Consider the following 19,056-nt stretch of genomic DNA (forward strand, 5'->3'; position numbering starts at 1 on the left):
CCTGAAAATGGTTCCTGAGCCTTTAAAAGGTCTCTCAGTCTGGTTCAGTAGGCTTCACAATCATGTGGAAGACTGTGGGTAAAACTTTTTATTGGCAGGCTAGCAGTTCCCCTCGACTTGCGCTAGCCTAGCACCAGCAATTTCTGCAACTAGAAGGGCTGAATGAAAAGTGTTGAAAACGGTCTCCAATGATAAATAACACACTGGCTAACTTGGAAATGAGACCTGATGTCCAAAATCCTGAACTACCCCTTTAAATCTTAAAAGGTCATCACTAAAGAAGCTGTCCACAAAGAGCTGTATCCAAGCATATTAATAGGAAGTTGAGTGGATGGAGAAAGGGTGGTAGAAAAGGTGCACAAGTAACAGGGATAACCGCTGCCATGAGTTAATTGTCTAGCAAAGGCCATTTAAAAATGTGTGGGAGCTTCACAAGGAGTGGACTGAGGCAGGAGTCAGTGCATGAAGAGCCCCGACGCACAGACGGATCCAGGACATGGGCTACTACAACTGTCGCATTCCTCGTATCAAGCCACTCCTGAACCAGAGACAACGTCCGAAGCGTGTAACTTAGGCTAAGATAACTGGTCTGTCGCTCAGTGGTCTGTCGCTCATTTCATTTGGAAATCAAGGTCCCAGAGTCTGAAGGAAGAATGGAGATGTACAGAATCCAAGTTGCTTGAAGTCCAGTGTGAAGTCAGTCTGTTGATTTGGGGAGCCATGTCATCTGCTGGTGTTGGTCCACTGTGCTTTATCAAGTCCAAGTCAACGCCGCCATCTACTAGGACGTTTTAGAGCACTTCATGCTTCCTTCAGCAGACAAGCTTTATGGATATGCTGATTTTCCAGCAGTAACCAATACCTGGTTCAATAACCATAGGATTACTCTGCTTGATTGGCCAGAAAACTGGCCTGATCTGAACCCCAGAGAAAATTTATGGAGTAATGTCAAGAGGAAGATGAGAGACACGAGACCCAACAACGCAGACGAACTGGACACTATCGAAGCAACCTGGGCTTCCATACCACCTCAGCAAGGGCGTGCCACTCCATATTCATGCAATAATTAATGCTAAAAGAGCCCAACCATGTACTGAGTGCATATAGAAGAACATGCTTTTCAGAAGGCCGACATTTCCATATAAAAAGTTTTTTTTTACTGGTCTTATACAATATTGTAATTTTCTTCAGTTACTGAATTTCGTTTTTTCCTAAACTGTAACTAAGCCATAATCATCAAGATTAATACAAATGAAGGCTTGAAATATTTCACTTTTGGGCAAATTAATTTAATCAATTAATGAGATCCACTTTTTAAATTGAATTATTGAATTAATTAATTTTTCCACAATATTCTAATTCATTGAGATACACCTGTATATGCTCGTTGTCGATGGTACATGTTAAACCTCTTTTCAAAACGATGGATCAAGATCCCAAGATATCGTGCTCATAGTTGATGATTCAGCTTCTCACAACTCAGGGCTTACAGGAAGGATTGTGCAAACTATTCCAGGCTGAAGAGGATTGTACCGCAGGTCAGAATCAAGAACAAGACCAGCTATCGCCCATTACCAAGGTCTGCCTTCTACAGGAAGCAGAAGAGCCAGGAAAACATGCAGCTGCTCTTTGAACTTCCTAGGCCTTGACTTTGAAACAGTCTGTGAAAAGGCAGCCCTCCTTTTCACGTATACATCTGCTACCCACAACATTTAACTGATCAACATGCACACACGCATTCACACATCTGGTTATAACACGCAGTGCCGGCAACCGCGTCTTGTCATTAAAACATTAATGATCACATCCTACAAAACTTTTGTAACTCATCTACACATCCTAGCAATCGGTTAGGTACCAGCCGATCTGCTCCATAACCCATTCTCTGCCGCTAATCCATACATTTTGCACAACATAAACAAACACTGACAGTCCTCACTCACTTCCTGGTCCCCTCAAGTATTTCCAATCCCAGGCAACCCGAGCACCTGGAATCACTTAATTGCCTGATTGGGATGCGGGAAGATGACGGTTGTAAGGGGGGGGATTGTTAGTGCTATATGGTAATTATTATGGGGTGTTATATTTTCATAGTAATGTACATAATCATCATTTGAGATATGAGTAGTAGAAGAGCAAAGTGTGTACAAACTTTTGTCAATGTTAAGATGAACGTAGCATTGTACATGGACCCCTATGCACCCCTATGCTAATGGTATCTCCCAATGGAGTTAATTGAATGGCTTTATTTAAGCCCGGTGTTCTTGCCTGCAAGGGGAACCGGGAGGATCGCTTGTTGTGAGGCGGTGTATGTATCACGATGCTTTCCTGTGACCTAGGAATAGTGAACAACCCTCGAGTTGATTTTGTTTTGTTTCTCTAAGTATTTTTGTTTGGCTTGGCCACTTCATTTTTGAGTGAGAACTATAAATAAATATTCAAAAATGTCATGCAAACCAAGGTGCTGGCTGTATTCCTGTGACCTCCTCAACCAATCCTGTTGCCCATATCCCGAAGTGGGAGTGAGCCGAGAGGCTCATCACCACACTGTCACACACCTTTTCTACATTTTTTTGTGGTCTCGGGACGGTCACATTATGTAGGAGTTTGCTTTCTACAAAATGTGCAGTTGAGTAATTATTGTGGTAGAATAATTAGGGGCTAGAATGTGGGAGCCGCATGTGTAAGTCTCCTGTATTCTCCTGTTCTACGGTCTTGTGTTGCTCACTGCGCTCTCACTTTAGGTGGTGGACGTGTTTACCGGGACTTAGGCGGTAATAGTAGTGGTCATATGTTATTGCATTCTCATGTTTGCTTTTTGGCATTGAGAGAGAGAGTGAGCTTTGGAGTGAATACTTTGTCGACCACACTTCAAATGGTGAAATGCATACCAAGCAGTGGAACTGAATTATTTTAACTCTGCGCCTCACAGTGTCTTCTCCCAAGTTTAGTCCCTCGTGGCTCATTTGGACTGGCTAGCCGCTACACACTCCATACAACACACCCCTTACCCATCATACATGTTCTATTCATCCACAGATGTGGATCCATAAAACATATTTATTAAATGGAACGAATTGGAACACCTTGCCTGCCCAAAAAGGTCTTATATGAATTACATAAACTGTGCTTTGGCTCTTTAAATAAAAACCTCAGGGTATTTATTTTTCTTCGGATATTATACTGGTGCCGCTGATTGGACAGCATTACACCAATTAGAGAAGGGCCCCTTAGAATGTGGTTCTGTAGTATATAGCATCAACCTTGATTTAAACAACCCGCCATATGATAATACAGTTTATGAGCTTTAACACTACTTTTATTTTGTAGTTTTACGTTTATAATTTTCATCTTATAATGGGTTAATATGGACCTTGTGGAAGGTCGTTTTGTGATGAGGCCTTTGAATTTGATCTATAAAATGGCCTCCCCTGCAGGTTTTTGGCCGATGGGCGCTGTGACAGATCTTGCAGGAGGGGGCGCTATGCCGTGGACGGGCAGTGCCAGCTCTGTCACCCCACCTGCCATGAATGTAATGAAGACGGACTTTTCAACTGCACCAGTTGTGAAAAAGGTGGAGTATTTAATGAACACCACATTTAATAAACATAATATGGCAATTGTTTTATAGTGCCAAAGGAGAATTTAGTAGTTAGTATTGTATTGTATGGTAAATCGTATCGTATTGTACTGTATTGGTATTTATTGTATTTAACCGATCTCATTCAGTCTTAACGTGACGTGGACGGATCTAGTTTGGAATGGAAAAGTTAGCCTCCAACTAAATGAGATAAAGATGTACTGTAAGTGGTGTAAAGGAAGCCCTGCCTGGAATATTCCTTCCCACAAAAAAAAATTCCAACATGTTTCTAACTTGTTTGAGTCCCTTCCTCCTTTCAGACATTATGTATCCAGAAACAAGCTGAGTTTGAGGAGCTCCCTCAGCTTTACGTTTAGCTTTTTTGATATGACGAAATATGAATCTGGATAAAGTCTCATACTTGGGAAACACCCCACACACACACACACACACACACACACACACACACACACACACACACACACACACACACACACACACACACACACACACACACACACACACACACACACACACACAGCAGCAGCCAAGGAACAGATTAACACCAGACACACTCAATTAAGCAGGAGGTTTGGTTGGTCAAAATGTGGTTTGTCTCAAACTCAATGAGACATAACAATAACACTGGAAAAAGCTTCTCAATCTCTGAGTTATATACTAGACTACTAGACTAGTCACAAACACACACACACACACACACACACAAAAATGCTCCTACACTTACCGTCGCTTCTTGTTGAAATGCTCTGCGCTTTTTATCAGACTTCCAATAATGCAGCCGCAATCCTAGATTCTAAATACACGCCTCAGTCTCTTAAGCCTGTGAGCTTGCGCAGTGGTGTCTAAACACGGAATAAACATTGAGGATTTGGTTGTATCCACATTTGAGAAAACAACCTAGCCAGGGGAGTTTGTATTACTAACTTATGTTGGACAAAACTAAGATACAACAATGGGAGCTGCTGAACACTTGTTTGGAAAAACAAACATTGTCAATGGCTTGCCAACTGTCCCCTTTCGGATCCTTTTTTACACGCGTACACCATGAGAGAGGGCGAGTTGAACATGATTTCGACTTAGACAATATCAACAAATAACCTTTAACCGACCAAATACTTGAAGGCTCCAATATACTTAATACGAAATTGAAATTGCTGTTTTTGCACAGAACAAATATGCAGGTTGTGACCAAACCACGGCACCGCACCGGCGTCCACCACGCTGTGTGCAGGACTCAGGGGCGACGTCCAACAAAGAGCCAACGCAGTGACATAACTGTATTGCACCCTGTTGAGATTGCCTGTTTAGATTATGAGCTGTATCAGGGCCTTTAAGGTCACTGTGTGTGTGTGTGTGTGTGTGTGTGTGTGTGTGTGTGTGTGTGTGTGTGTGTGTGTGTGTGTGTGTGTGTGTGTGTGTGTGTGTGTGTGTGTGTGTGTGTGTGTGTTCTAGATAAGTTCGACATGCAGCGCTACCTCCTACGGGGAGAGTGCCGTGCCTCGTGTCCCGAGGGGTCCTTCCACGCGCCGGGGGGCCACTGTGAGCCGTGCGCTGTGGACTGCGCCGTGTGCACGGCCCTGGAGCTTTGCCTCCGCTGCAGGCCGGGCCTCGGCCTCCGAGACGGCCGCTGCCTCCCGCTGCGGTGTGCAGACCGGGAGCGGAGCTGGTGGCATCCTCTGGCTGAGCTGCAGCCACAGCCGGAGGACTGCCGGCCCTGCCAGGACGGCTGCAAGGAATGCCAACATAGTAAGTCTGACACACGCCACACACACACACGCACACACTTTCTAGCTACCTGCCTCTTTGACTACTGAACCCCTGTATCTATCTATATACCTATATCTGTATACCTGTATATATCTATCTACCTGTATCTATATACCTGTATATATCTATCTACCTGTATACCTGTATATATCTATCTACCTGTATCTATATACCTGTATGTATCTATATACCTGTATGTATCTATATACCTGTATCTATCTATATACCTGTATGTATCTACTGTATATACCTGTGTGTATATATATATATATATATATATATATATATATATATATATATACCTGTATCTATCTTTTATTTATTTATTCATTTATTTATTTATTTATTTCATGTACATGAACCATACGTCCCTTGATACACAATCTGTTAAGAATCATTCAGAGCATTAAAGACTGGCAGCATATGACTAGAAAACCCTGACATTGTGTGATAGATAGATAGATAGATAGATAGATAGATAGATAGTCCTTTATTAATCCCCCTTAGGGGAAATTCACAAATGACCAGCAGTACAGTGGGAAAAGAGAGTGCGAAACAAGAGTATATATACAAATAAAATTTAACAATATGAAATAAAATATAATAAAAAACTATTAGAATAAAGATAAACATACTATATACATGTAACTGTCCCTTTGTATGTGACTTTTGTAGTTTGTTGCATTTAAAATAAATATGACTAAGTATAAATGTGCCAATGTGCAGGGTTCCTGAGGTAATGAAATAAATAACAAGGTAATTAAACAACAATCAGTCCTGAGGTGTGGGGTTTAGTCCTTAATCAAGTGGAGAAAGGAGGTGTTGGGGCTTTGGAGGTGTTGGGAGCGGGGGTGAGGTGTTTTGAGGTGTATTCCCGGGAAATCTGAATCTGATCAAGACTATTTCCTGATTCCCGGGAAAGGTTATGATGGGAAATAAAATCAAATAAAAAGCGTAATGACTGCGCGTCTATTGTTGTCATACGGTAACGTTGATGGAGGCAAAACTCGAGCCTTGGGAAAGGAACGACACTAAAACGAAACAGCGAAACGCTGATCCTCCGGAGCCGGTCCGTGGACTCCAGCCACGCCGGACACACACAACCACGCCGGACACACACAACCACGCACAGCCTTACTCTAGCCCCGGGAAAGGAGCGACACACACGGCGAAACGCTGATCAGTGTCCCCCTCGGGAGCGAGTTCGTGGACTACAACCACGCCGGACACAACTTAACTTTGAATGATTATTCCCATTTACAGCCGCTGGCCAATCAGTTACCAGCAGCCTGTTTACGTCACACAAAAGTACCTACTCCGCTCGCTTGGAACCTTGACGGAGGTAGTACTAAAAAAAAGTACCCGGTACTAGGTACCAGGTACTTTTTTTGCCAATGGAAACGCAAAAAAGGCGTGTTGAGTCGAGTCGAGCTGGTACTGGCGGTGGAAAAGCGGCAATAGTAATCCATGCCACCATGTCAGGATCCACCTGCATCACTTGGAGCTTCTCAGCCAGCTGGACTGGCTGGACGGTATCGAAAGCACTGGAGAAATCGAAGAACATGATCCTCACCATGCTTTGTGGCCTCTCCAGGTGCGTGCAAGCTCTGTGAAGCAGGTAGATGATGGCATCCTCCACGCCATCATCTGCCAGTCAGTCTGGTACGCAAACTGCAGTGGGTCCAGGCAGTCACGCACCAAGGGCCTGAGGTGCTTCAGGTCCAGCCTCTCGAAGGTTTTCATGACGTGTGACGTTAGAGCCACAGGTCTGAAGTCTTTCGGAGCGCTGGGTCGTCCCTTCTTCGGCACAGGGACTACACAGGATGTCTTCCAGAGTGTTGCCACCTTTTTCAGCCTCAGGGAGAGGCCGAAAAGATGCGTGAACATTCCTGCCAGCTGCTCCGCACAGACCTTGAGCACCCTCGGGCTGATGTCGTCCGGTTCTCTGGCCTTGTTTGTCCAGGTCCTGGTGAGCTGCTGTCTCACGTGGCTGGTGTTGATGGTTGGGGTTGTTGTTGCTGGGGTCGCTGGGATAGTTGGGGGTGTGGTGAGGGGATGACTGCCCTCTGGGCTGGACATTGGTCCAGCCTCCCTGGTAGTGTGGAAAGGGAGAGGGAGAGAGGGTGGTGCTGGGAGGGGAGGTGCAGAAGCTGCCATGCCCGGGTCTTGTGGTACAGCAGACAGATGAGTAGCGCAGGAGGGGGAGGGGGGTGTTGGTCTGGCCCCAGTTGGTGAGTCAAATCTGTTAAAAAACAGGTTTAGCTTGTCGGCCCGTTCCTTGGTCCCCTCCTGTGATCCTCTAGCCTTTTTCATGCCAGTGATGGTTCTCACCCCCGCCCACACCTCTCGGGGGTTGTTCTGCTGCAGCTTCCCCTCTATTCTGTTCTTGTAGCAGTCTTCCTCAGTTCCCTCATCAGCTCTCTCTGTATTTCCCTCTGTGTGTCCTCATTGTCTCCTGCCATGAATGCTCCTCTCCTCCTTGGCTGTCCAAAGAGCTGCAGAGTTACGGGCTGCAGAGAGCAAATGGAAGAGACCAGACTGTCCTGATGATCTCTCTCACTACCTTCACCTCCTCTCAGCTTATACCTCCACTGTGTCAACAGCTAAATCTGCCTTCTACCGGACCAAAATCAACTCCTCCACCTCCAACCCCAGGAAACTGTTTTTCATGTACTCTTCTCTCCCCCCTCCCCTTCCTTCTTCCCTCACAGCTGATGACTTTGTTACCTACTTTACCCAGAAGGTGAAGGACATCAGCTCCACTTTTACCCCTGCCACCATCCTCCCACACCCTATCCCAACCTCTGTTTATACCCACTTTATCCCTGTCTCCTCTGAAGATCAACAGAATAGTTATGTCTAACCACGCCACACCACCAGAATCAAGCCGTTCCTTGACACCAGACATCCAGAACTACAGACCAATATCTCTTCTTTCATTCCTTTCTAAAACACTGGAACGTGCCATCTCTAACCAACTGTCCTATTTCTCAAAACAATCAGCTTGACCAGTCAGGCTGATTGTTGAAACAATCAGCTTGACCAGTCAGGACTCAGTCTCCCTGAGTCCCTCTGTGCTGTCCAAAGGTCTCCAGAACATGAATCAGAAGCCTCCACTCCACCCTATCAACAGCCTTCTCTGCGTCTAAAGAGAAGGCCGCAATAGGTTCATAAGACTCTCTGTTTTGCCACATAAGGTGGAGTAGGCGTCTCAAATTGTCAGAAGAAGACCTGCCCTTCACAAATCCCACCTGATCATTTTCAAGCCGCATAGCCAGAACTTTAGTGAGAATTTTATAGTTTTATAGTTATTAGCCAGACTAATGGGCCGGTAGCTAGCCGGGTCTATAGAGTCCTTTGCCTTCTTAAGAATAATAGAAATTACTGATTCATTCAGATTGTTTGGTAGCTGACTAACTGATAGTGACTCTGAATACACTTTTGTTAATACAGGCACTAAGATACCAATGTAGAGCTTGTAATACTCAACAGGAAAACCATCTAATCCTGGAGCCTTGCCTGATTGCATTGACTGAATGGCTTTCCTAACCTCCTCCTCTCTGATTGGAGCTTCTAAAGGCTGTAGTTGTTCTGGCAACAGACTTGGAAACTGGATCATGGAAAAACATGTTTTCAGTTGTTAATGGCTAAACACTGTGTCTGATGTATAAAGGGTTTTGTAAAACTCCATAAACACCTGGTTAATATCCTTGGCTGATGTAACCATCTTTCCAATACTAGTTTTAATACCTCCTAAGCATTCTCCTGCTTTTTCAGTTGTCTGGCCTTCTCTCCGCTTTCGTAGAAGCTGGCCTTTAGCCTAAACATAGCATACTCAGCCTTTTTACTGTTACAGTTCTACTGTTGCATGGTCAGTTATGCTATGACACCTATTGTAGCATCAATTACTGATTCAATCAGGTCTTTAGAAATAAGAAAATAATCAATTCTACTGTGTGACTTATGATTATGTGAGTAAAAGGTATATTCCCTCTTATTGGGATTAACCAATCTCCAGATGTCGACCAACCCAATATCTTCCTGTAGATTACCTACTGCTACTCCACCCTTAGATGATGCATGAGAGTACTTAGATCTATCCAATACAAGGCCTGGAGTCTGATTAAAGTCCTCTCCAAGTATTGTATGACCGTCCTCAAGTGTCCCTAGAAGGCTATTGACTTTATGAAAAAAATCGGGGTCATCCTCATTAGGGGTGTAGATATTGCATAAGTTAATTTTCCTTCCATTAATTACGGATTCAATGCAAACAACCCTCCCCTCTTCATCCTTGTGTTCCTTCAGCAAAACAAACTTCAATTTCTTATGCACAAGTATTACAACACCTCTTTTCTTACTATCAAATGAGCTATGGAAGACATGGCCCACCCAGCCCCTTTGGAGTTTCATTGCCTCAGACTTCTTCATATGAGTCTCTTGTAGAAGCACCACATCCGCCTGTCTTGATTTCAGGTAGAGCAGACACTTTTTCAATTTAGTGGGATTCATGTTGCACCACCCACATGTAAGGACAAGGAGAAAATGAAGGGGAAATAATGAAATAAAGAAACAATAATAACCATTCAAAAATGACAAAAAACGCCCATAAACTGTCACGGTTAAACACCTGCACACTTAAACATGAACAACCCCTTGAACCTAGGGGAAATTATACAAATAACCCACTATCTTTGCCCACCTTCCCCCACAAAATATGTCCATACATCTTCATGGGGGAAATCCCTCCCTTGATCTGGTCCATGAGGCGCTAATCAATGGCTACCATTCAATCCTCCTAATCCCAACAAAACATTTTAAGCCCTATATTAACGTAAGTGGTCCACCCATGTAAAGCAAAGCCAGAAATTATCGCCTTAGATGGCCTACTATAGACATTCGCCTGATCATTAGTTTGCCATATTCTTGTTATTCAGGTGATTAATTACAAATGATATTTGCAGCATAAATGTGGTAATTATTTTGAGAATGGCTTGAGTTAAAAAGAAAAAGAAACAGAGAAAGATTAATTCTTAAACCAAGTTATCTCCTGCAATGAACAGCTATCACTAATGCAGTTATTACCTCTGGCAGGCTACTGAAATACCTGTCATCTCCGACATCTGCATCCGTATTAAGAAAGGCAGCCTACCCACAGTTACACAGAGCCTTCCATCTCCTTATCGAGGAACTGCAGCACTTTCTTGTTATCTTCAAATGTCATTTTCTTTCCCTTCCAAGTGAAGAGTGAAGATTGAATGTCCATCGCGTGGAGTTTCTTCCGAACATCAGTGAATTTCCTCCTCTTCTCAGCAACAGCTTTTGTTGCGTCTGGAATGAATGAGATAATGGAGCCATGCCATATTAGCGGTGTCTTGCTCTTGTATTTCCCCAGCGGTCATCACTCTGTCCCTTTCCAATAAAGAATGAAATCTGATAACGACTGGTCATGGAGGGGAATCTTCCATCAATGGTGGCCCTGGTCGATAAACCCGCTGTAGCTCACTGTCAGCTAGCTTCACTCCCAGAGCGTCATCTATGAGCTGGATAGTTAGCTCCCCCAGATTTTCACCCTCACTTTCTTTTAATCCGACCAGCCGCAAGTTCAGTTGTCTATCCCTATTCTCTGCATTTTGAATGGCTCTCCATCTCCTCAAAATGCTTCCCTCTTTTCTGCAGCTCAGAGACCAGCCGGGCATTCTCAGTTTCCAAGTCCATAATTCGACCGTCTGCCTCGTCCACCCTTCCATATATGGCTGTAATGTCCTGGCTAGTTTTAGCTTGCGCTGCCTTAACTCTGGAAACATCCTCTTGTAGCCCCTTAAGTATACTGCTAACCTGAGCCATCTTATGCATCGTTTTTTCCAAAGTCGCTTGAAGTCCCGTTAGAGCATCTCTAGTAGGGCTGGGGATGCTGCCTCCGGCAGCATTGTTTGCTCCGGACTTTGACATAGCACCACTTGCCATGCTAGCATAGCTTATTCCTTGCTTAGCTGTTCTAGACTTCGAAGTAGTTGCCATGAGGGGAGAAAATAATTTTGAAATAGATACACAAACTTTGTTGTGCTATACTTTACACTTCTTTTTAACATACAATATGGGCTAAAACTATCAAATTTACATGAAAATTAGGAGAATTTGTCGGGAGGAGAGTTCTAGGCAACCATCACCCTCCGCGGTCCCACATGACTCCTGTGTTAGCTGTTTAACCAATGTTATCTGTGTATTTAATGTGAGTGGTGCTGGCTGTGTTAGCAATGTAAGCAGTATAAGGGGTGTTATCAGTGTGAGCCGTGTTAGCAGTGTGAGCTGTGTTAGCGGTGTTTGCTGCTTTAGCTGTGTAAGTGGTGTAAACATAGTAAGCTGTGTTTGCTGTTTAAGCAGTGTTTCCTTTGTTTGCAATGTGAGTGGTGTTTGCGATGTTAGCTGTGTTAGAAGTGTGAGCTGTGTAAGCAGTGTTAGCGAATAAGCTGAGTTAGCATGGATAGCTATGTTAGCGTTGTTAGCTGTGCAAGGCGTGTCAGCTATTCTATATCTATTATCTCTCTCTTTATATAAATGTATATGTTGCTCTTTAAATCGACCTTGATTGACAGGATTTATTAAAGGTCCCATGGCATGCTACTTTATGGATGCTTTTATATAGGTATATTAGTGACCCCTAATACAGTATTTGAAGACTAATTCCCGAAATTCAGCCTTGGTGCAGAATTACAGCCACTACGAGCCAGTCCCACAATGAGCTTTCCACAAACGTGCCGTTTCTGTGTTTGTAGCTTTAAATGCTAATGAGGAGGAGCGAGGCGAGTCAAGGTGGAGGGTGGGGGTGTGGCCCTGAGCAGCTTGCGGCCACGGTACCATGCGCTAGTGTTTACAGTGGATGGATCGCAATGGCTCGGATTCATAAGGTCAGCCGGAGGCGCACACAGCTCATATTATATATAGATATAAAATATATTATCACGGCCAAAAGCTGTGTGCGCCTCCGGATGATATTATGAATCTCAAATGACTGCGTCGGCTTCTCTGACGTCTCTGGTACTTCCACAACGAGACTCGTAGTGGGGGTTATCTCAGCCATGGTTGAGAAGGAATTGAGGGAAAGGAACTTTGGCTTTGACTCTCTGAAGTCCAGATTGAACCGCGACATGGAGGAGAAAGGGATCGGAGCAGGATACCTAGTGCTCGTTTTACACCTAACGCCATTTCTAGCCACTGGGGGACCATAGGCAGGCTAGGGGAACTCATGTTAATGTTATTAATGAAAATTAATGAAAACCTCATAATGCTCTCTAACCACACAAACAAACAGTTTATTTATTTTTTGATGCCTGTATAATTTCAATGTGGTCTAATAACAGAAAACATGAACATAACACATTCTTTTATGAACTCACAATGCAGTCCACTGCATACACACACACACACACACACACACACACACACACACACACACACACACACACACACAGACAGTAACACTCCAATGAAGTAAGTCACCAAAAATTATATGCAACTTTTAATTTCCTCATGGGTAAGCAGTCCTTTGTACTTGGGGTGATGTCATGACTGCTCACTAACTGAATGTGTTACTACATCGCCATCTTCTGGTATAACTTAATACTAAACACAGACACAAACACAAACTCCCTCTCTCACTAATTCAAACTCACGCACACACACACACACACACACACACACACACACACACTCACGCACAATCAGCAAAAGGGAGACAATTTAACATTTACAAATATGGTTAGGGTATATATTCTATTATATGTAGCATCCATGTGACAAATGATCCGTCTGATTTTTACAACAGACAGAGATGGGAACCCAGCAACACTTTGTATGAGCTGTGAAGACGAGTACTACAAGTAAGTCAAGTCTACATATGTGTTGGTTTGACCCAATGTCTTCTTTTGCTCATAGATATTTCAGAACACTTGAAGATCCTACACAGGCATTCTGATCCAATTGCTTTCAATGGGTGTTTTTGTGTTTTATTGAACTGTTATTTGATGTGTTTCCACACCTGTTATTATAATAATAATAATAATAATAATAATAATAATAATAATAATAATTAAAGCTGCAAGCAGCATTTTACGGTGCCAAGCATAGGCCGACCAATAAACCATCAAACCTAACCCTAACCCTACTGACCAATAAACCATCAAACCTAACCCTAACCCTAACCATTAAGACCATAGACTAACCCTAACCATAACCTAACCATAACCTAACCCTAACCATTAAGACTGTGACGCAGACCATAAACCTAACCCTAACCTAACCTAACCCTAACCATTAAGTATAACCTAACCTAACCTATAACCTAACCCAAAATGGCCAACTTTGATGGCACGTCACGGACACACCCTTCAACGTACAGTCACAAATAGCACAGCGTTCATTCAGCAACATTATTCAAGTGTACTGTCCAGTTTTGAAGCAGATCTGATGAATTCCCTAGGAGTTCGTTTGTTCAAATACAAGACCACGGAATTCAAAATGGCCAAGTTTGACGGCACACCACGGACACGCCCTTCAACGTACAGTCACAAATAGCACGGCGTTCATTCAGCACCATTTTTTGACTGTACTGACCAATTTTGAAGCAGATCAGATAAATTCCCTAGGAGTTCATTCAAATACAAGGCGAAAAAGTGAAAATGACCACAAAATGGCGATGACGATTTTTGCATTTTTGGACTGTTGCTATAGCGCCACCTTTAGGCCGATTTACATACAATTTGGACACTTGAATCTTGACCAATGTGCCTTTGACTATCCCAAGTTTGATGACGATTGGGTTAAGTTAAGCCTGTTAACTTAAGTTAAGTTCAATTTGGACGATTTTTTTTCCTCTGTTGACATGTTGTTTTGTCAATCAACTTCATTTCACTTGAGCAGTTGAAACTTTGGTCCCCAACAGCAACTAAGTTGGTCCCGCTCAAATGAAACATTCCGTCTATGAACTGTGGTGATTTTAGTGACAGGCCATGCCCATTTCGATGCCACGCCCTATTTGAAAATATGTCCAACTTGATGTTGATATGAGCATTTAACTCTTTTCACGTTTTAAACCACGCCCCTTTTAGAAGTCAATGGCTCATGGGTGCTTTAAACTTTAGTGTACAGACAAATCTTGTTAGTGTTTACTGTTTTTAACTGTTTTTAACTAAATTCAAAATGATGGCAAATCTGGAAACCGGAAGTCATAGGTTCTTGAGGCATATTTGTTCAGCATGAGGATATGCATGTGTGAACAACGCTTCATGAGTGTAGGTCAAACCGTTTACGAGATATCTTTGTGCAAAGTTTGCATTTTTGGACAGTTGTTATAGTGCCACCTTTGGGCCAAACTGTGTAATATTTGCTGTCTGTTAATCTTGGGTCAACCTCTACAGCTGTAGTAAGTTTCATAAAAAGTGTGCGAGCGGTTTAGGCTGTGCAAGTCAAACGTGTCAGAATAATAATAAAACTAACGATTACAATAGGTTGCCTCGCACTTTGTGCTTGGCACCTAATAACTAACACCTGAAAATATTTTATTTCTCTCATCCTTACTGGCACTATTCATATGCTAATGGTCTCCCTCTCTCTCTCTCTTTCTCAGGTGGGGGTCTGACTGCTACCGGTTCTGCCCAGAGCGATCCTTCAGTGTGGAGGACTCAATGATGTGTCATCCTTGTGAGGATCAGCACTGCATCAACTGTGACCAGAGCCAGTGCTACTGGTGTGAAGAGGGCTTCTCAATCTCTGGTACATGCTTCATCACCACTGCTGTCTGTTCACAAAAGCCCACTTAAGACTGAATACCCTGATAACAGTTGTCAGAATGCTAGAATAATACCTGCTATAGTGGGCACACATTGAAAGTGCTCTTTAAAGCTAGGGTAGGCAATTTGGAAAAAAAACTGTCAAGGATGAAATAGAGTGGTTGTCACCGAAATGTTGACTATTGGTCCTGTCTCAGGTATTTGGATAATTTAGAATCGCCCTGTCTGCTTCAGAATGGCTGGCTACGGGCATTCACAAACCTGTCCTTAAAACAACCCTAAACGTTTGTTTTCAGAAATGTGCAACTCACCGAGTGGTTAGTGGTGTACGTTGATGCTCCAAATCAAGTATCGTAGCGAAATACAGTTTCTGTCGTGTTTTATTGCATATTTATCGCATTTTGTCCAAACCATTGAGTTCTGTTGGAAGACTCATTGCTCGTTGCCCAGAAACAGAATGGGGGGCTGTTTACGTTTGGTTGTAGTCTTTTCGCTCGGTTCTAGCCCTACTGTTCAGAGGGAGAACTGAGCGAAAAGACTACAACCAAACGTAAACAGCCCCCCTTTCTGTTTCCGATGTTGATGTGTGTGCTACTGCATGCTTTTCCTGTGGCCTAGACGGTGATTGCGTGGACCATTGTAAGAATGGCTTCTTCCTGGATGCCGGAGAACATGAGTGTGAGCCGTGCCACGCATCCTGCCGTGCCTGTGGAGGACCGCAGCCCGACGACTGTGACCTGTGTGAGGATGGCCGTGTGCTGACCGCCGGCGCCTGTCTGGAGCAGCATGCATGGGCGCTATGTTCCCAGAAGCAGTTCATAAATGGTATAGGACAGACACTGGAGCTTGTGGTAAACATATTGTATACATTGTACATTGTTTGTATTTAGTGCGGTAGTGAACTGCTGTACTTTGGATTGGTTGTTTTTTCCTGTTGGGCTGTGGTTCATGCTTCCTGTTTGGTTGTTGTTTGTACTTCCTGTTTTTGTGTGGTTGCACTTCCTGTTTGGTTGTGTTTCATACTTCCTGTTTCTGGGTTGTTCATACTTCCTGTTTGTTTGTGGTTTGTTCTTCCTGTGTGGTTCTTATTTCCGTTTGTGTGCAAGCAGAGCAGGGTGCTTGTGAGGGGTGCCATCCCTCCTGTAAGACGTGCTCTGGACAAGGGAACAGAGACTGCCACACCTGTCCACCAGGTAAGGAACTGTTGCCATTTGTCCGTCAAAATGACTTAACACTTTGAACTGCAGTTGTGCAAGTGGTTTAGGAGCCTCTTCTGCCTCGATCTGATCAAGAGGGTAGAACTCCGATTCAAACAACCAGTCATTACTTACTTCAAAAATTCCAGATTCTATATAGGAGTGAGTGAAAGTCTGTAGCCTCCTCTGCTATGCCTCATTGGAAGTGAAACATATATTCATAAAGAGGTGAATTGAGGCTGTGGCAGACACTTAAAGCAGTGTTCTACATACAGAATACGACTTCTCTCTGCAATGGAAAAAAACACATCTATTAGCACACCTTTCACACTTTCCCTTTCATACCAACCCGTCCTCTGGGTGCTCAGGTCATTTTCTGACTGGCCAGCAGTCCTGCGTCTCACGGTGCCCATCCTCTACGTTCGCTAACCAAACGTCTGGCCGCTGCCAGAGCTGCCTGCCTGGGTGTGAGGTGTGTCTGGACTCTCTGAGCTGTGACCAATGCCACAATGGAGCCGGACTCTACCTGCAGGATGGGAAATGTGTGACCAGCTGTGACAGGTGTGTGGTCCAGCCTGACTAATTAAGTGAGCAGAATAACCTTGAACTTTTCACCAACTAGGGCTTACCATTACTTACTACATACACCCAGAGCTGACCACTATAACACACTGTACCTCCTGAAACTAACTTCACGTTTGTTTGTCTTACAGGATCTGTTTTACCAATAAGACTGCATACAATGAAAATATAAAAACTAATCATAGAGATACACATAAAGGAGATTAATACTCCTCTTTCTCCTGCCCCTCTTCTCCTGCCCCTGCTCTTCTCCTCCCCGTCCTCCTCTCCTCCTCCCCATTTCCTCATATCCATCCCCCCCTCTTCCTCCTCCTTCCACTCTCCATCTCCTCACCCTCCTCCACCTCCCCTTCTCCTCCACCTTCCCCCTTTCCCTCTCCTTCTCCTCCTCCTCCTTCTGATCCATGCAGGGGTTTTTTGTTGGAGCAGCAGTGCCGTCCCTGTGCTCCAGAGTGCACCTCCTGCCTGCTGAACGCCTCCGACTGTCTGAGCTGTGCTGCTCAGTACCTCCTGTTGGACCACTCCTGCCTGGGGCACTGTCCCCTGGGCTTCTACGCCCAGGAGGTCCGCTGCCTGCCGTGCCCCCCTGCCTGCAGCAGGTGCAGCGACGACGGCCTCTGTCAAGGTAGAAGCACGATGCGGGGGGGCTTTAACACCCCACCCAGGGCTTTAACACCCCACCTAGGGCTTTAACAGAAATCATGGCTGATTTACATCTGGACATAGACAATGTCCACATGTTAACCTGGGGTCTTAACAAACCAAAGGCCCTATCTTGCACCCAGTGCAATTTACTTTCTACACCGACGCATGTATTGTTGCTAGTTTGCACCCGGCGCAAAGCTGATTTCCCCCCGCAGCAAACAGGCGCCACTACACTTGCGCCTGGAGAGGCGTGTCGGCAAAAAGAGATGCCTCCCTCGTTTCCCACTCCCGATGCAAACCAATTATAATGCCCGACTATCGATGTAAATGTCTTTGTTGATAGAATAATATTAGAAATAAAACTATCCTTGTATCGCAATGATCACATTACATTTTGGTGGACTACTTTCTCAGCAGCAGCGGAATTTCACTTTGCTCCGGTGTAGCAACCAATTCACTACAGCAGAAGGTAAACAGAGAAGCACACTCCAGGTAATATCAGTCCGCCGCTGCCGTAGCTTGCTTCCAACTACAGGGATTGGGTAAAACTGTTTTTATTGGCAGGCTAGCAGAATCCCGTCGACTTGCGCTAGCCTAGCACCAGCGATTTCTGCAACTAGAAGGACTGAATGAAAAGTGTCGAAAACGGTCTCCAATGATAAATAACACACTGGCTCACTTGGAAATGAGACCCGATGTCCAAAATCCTGAACTATCCCTTTAAATGTCCAAAAGCAGGCACTTGCCTCCCACGTCGCATTCGTGGGTCGAGGGGAATATCTCAAGGAACATGAGGGCCCCTGCTTAGTAAGGTCTGGTCGGGTTGTCCAATAACTCTTACCCATTAACATATTATCTGAACATATACATAACTTCCGATCAGTCAGTAATTAGGAAGACCTTTCATTTTGATGACCGGTGTAGGGAGTGCATTCAGTGTTAAATGTCAACCGGGATATTAATCAATAGTGTCAATATAGTCACTCAAATGCACTCACATACCTAGAAGGTTAATGTCCTTTATCTCCTTTGAAACTCTTGTAGCTTTTGTTTAGCTCGCACCGAAGCATCCTCTGTGTTTCCAACGCGCTGCCATGGCAGCGATCCCCAGAGTTGCTCTTCCAGTCCCGCCGCGGCGGTGTTGTTCCCCGGTGTCTCAACCTCGACTCCTCTTCTATTCAGCTCTCTCGCAGCCTCCTGAGCGGTCTCATACATGCACGGTCCAGATTCCCAGTGGATTCTCATTTTAGACAAGGGCGTCTGGAAACGGATTCCTCTTTCTTTCAGGGCTTTTTTAATGCTGACGTATATCTTTCCTTTTCTGTGTTATTTCCGTGGCGTAGTCAAGATCAAAGAACAGTGCCCGACCTTGATGCTGTATTCTTTTTTTCCATGCTTCTTTAAGAATTCTCTCCTTAACTGTGTATTGAAGAAAGTTCACCACAACAGATCTGGGAGGTTTGTCGGAGCCCGGTTTGGG

The 19,056-nt window shown here is 44.3% G+C and overlaps 1 protein-coding gene across 1 annotated transcript; it reads left to right on the forward strand.

Moving 5' to 3' along the window:
- Positions 1–3,501: 3,501 nt before the first annotated feature.
- Positions 3,502–16,051, forward strand: LOC311343973 (proprotein convertase subtilisin/kexin type 5-like; the record flags this gene model as incomplete). The annotated part of the gene is made up of 6 exons (XM_084468924.1): positions 3,502–3,574; positions 5,054–5,347; positions 13,191–13,245; positions 14,991–15,136; positions 15,772–15,927; positions 16,044–16,051. Exons 2-6 carry the CDS (start codon positions 5,065–5,067, stop codon positions 16,049–16,051), a joined length of 648 nt encoding a protein of 215 aa, XP_084325050.1. The 5' UTR covers positions 3,502–3,574; positions 5,054–5,064.
- Between the last annotated feature and the right edge of the window lie 3,005 nt (positions 16,052–19,056).

The sequence above is a fragment of the Micromesistius poutassou genome, assembly GCF_964030765.1.
Source record: "Micromesistius poutassou genome assembly, chromosome: 5".
NCBI lineage: Eukaryota > Metazoa > Chordata > Actinopteri > Gadiformes > Gadidae > Micromesistius > Micromesistius poutassou.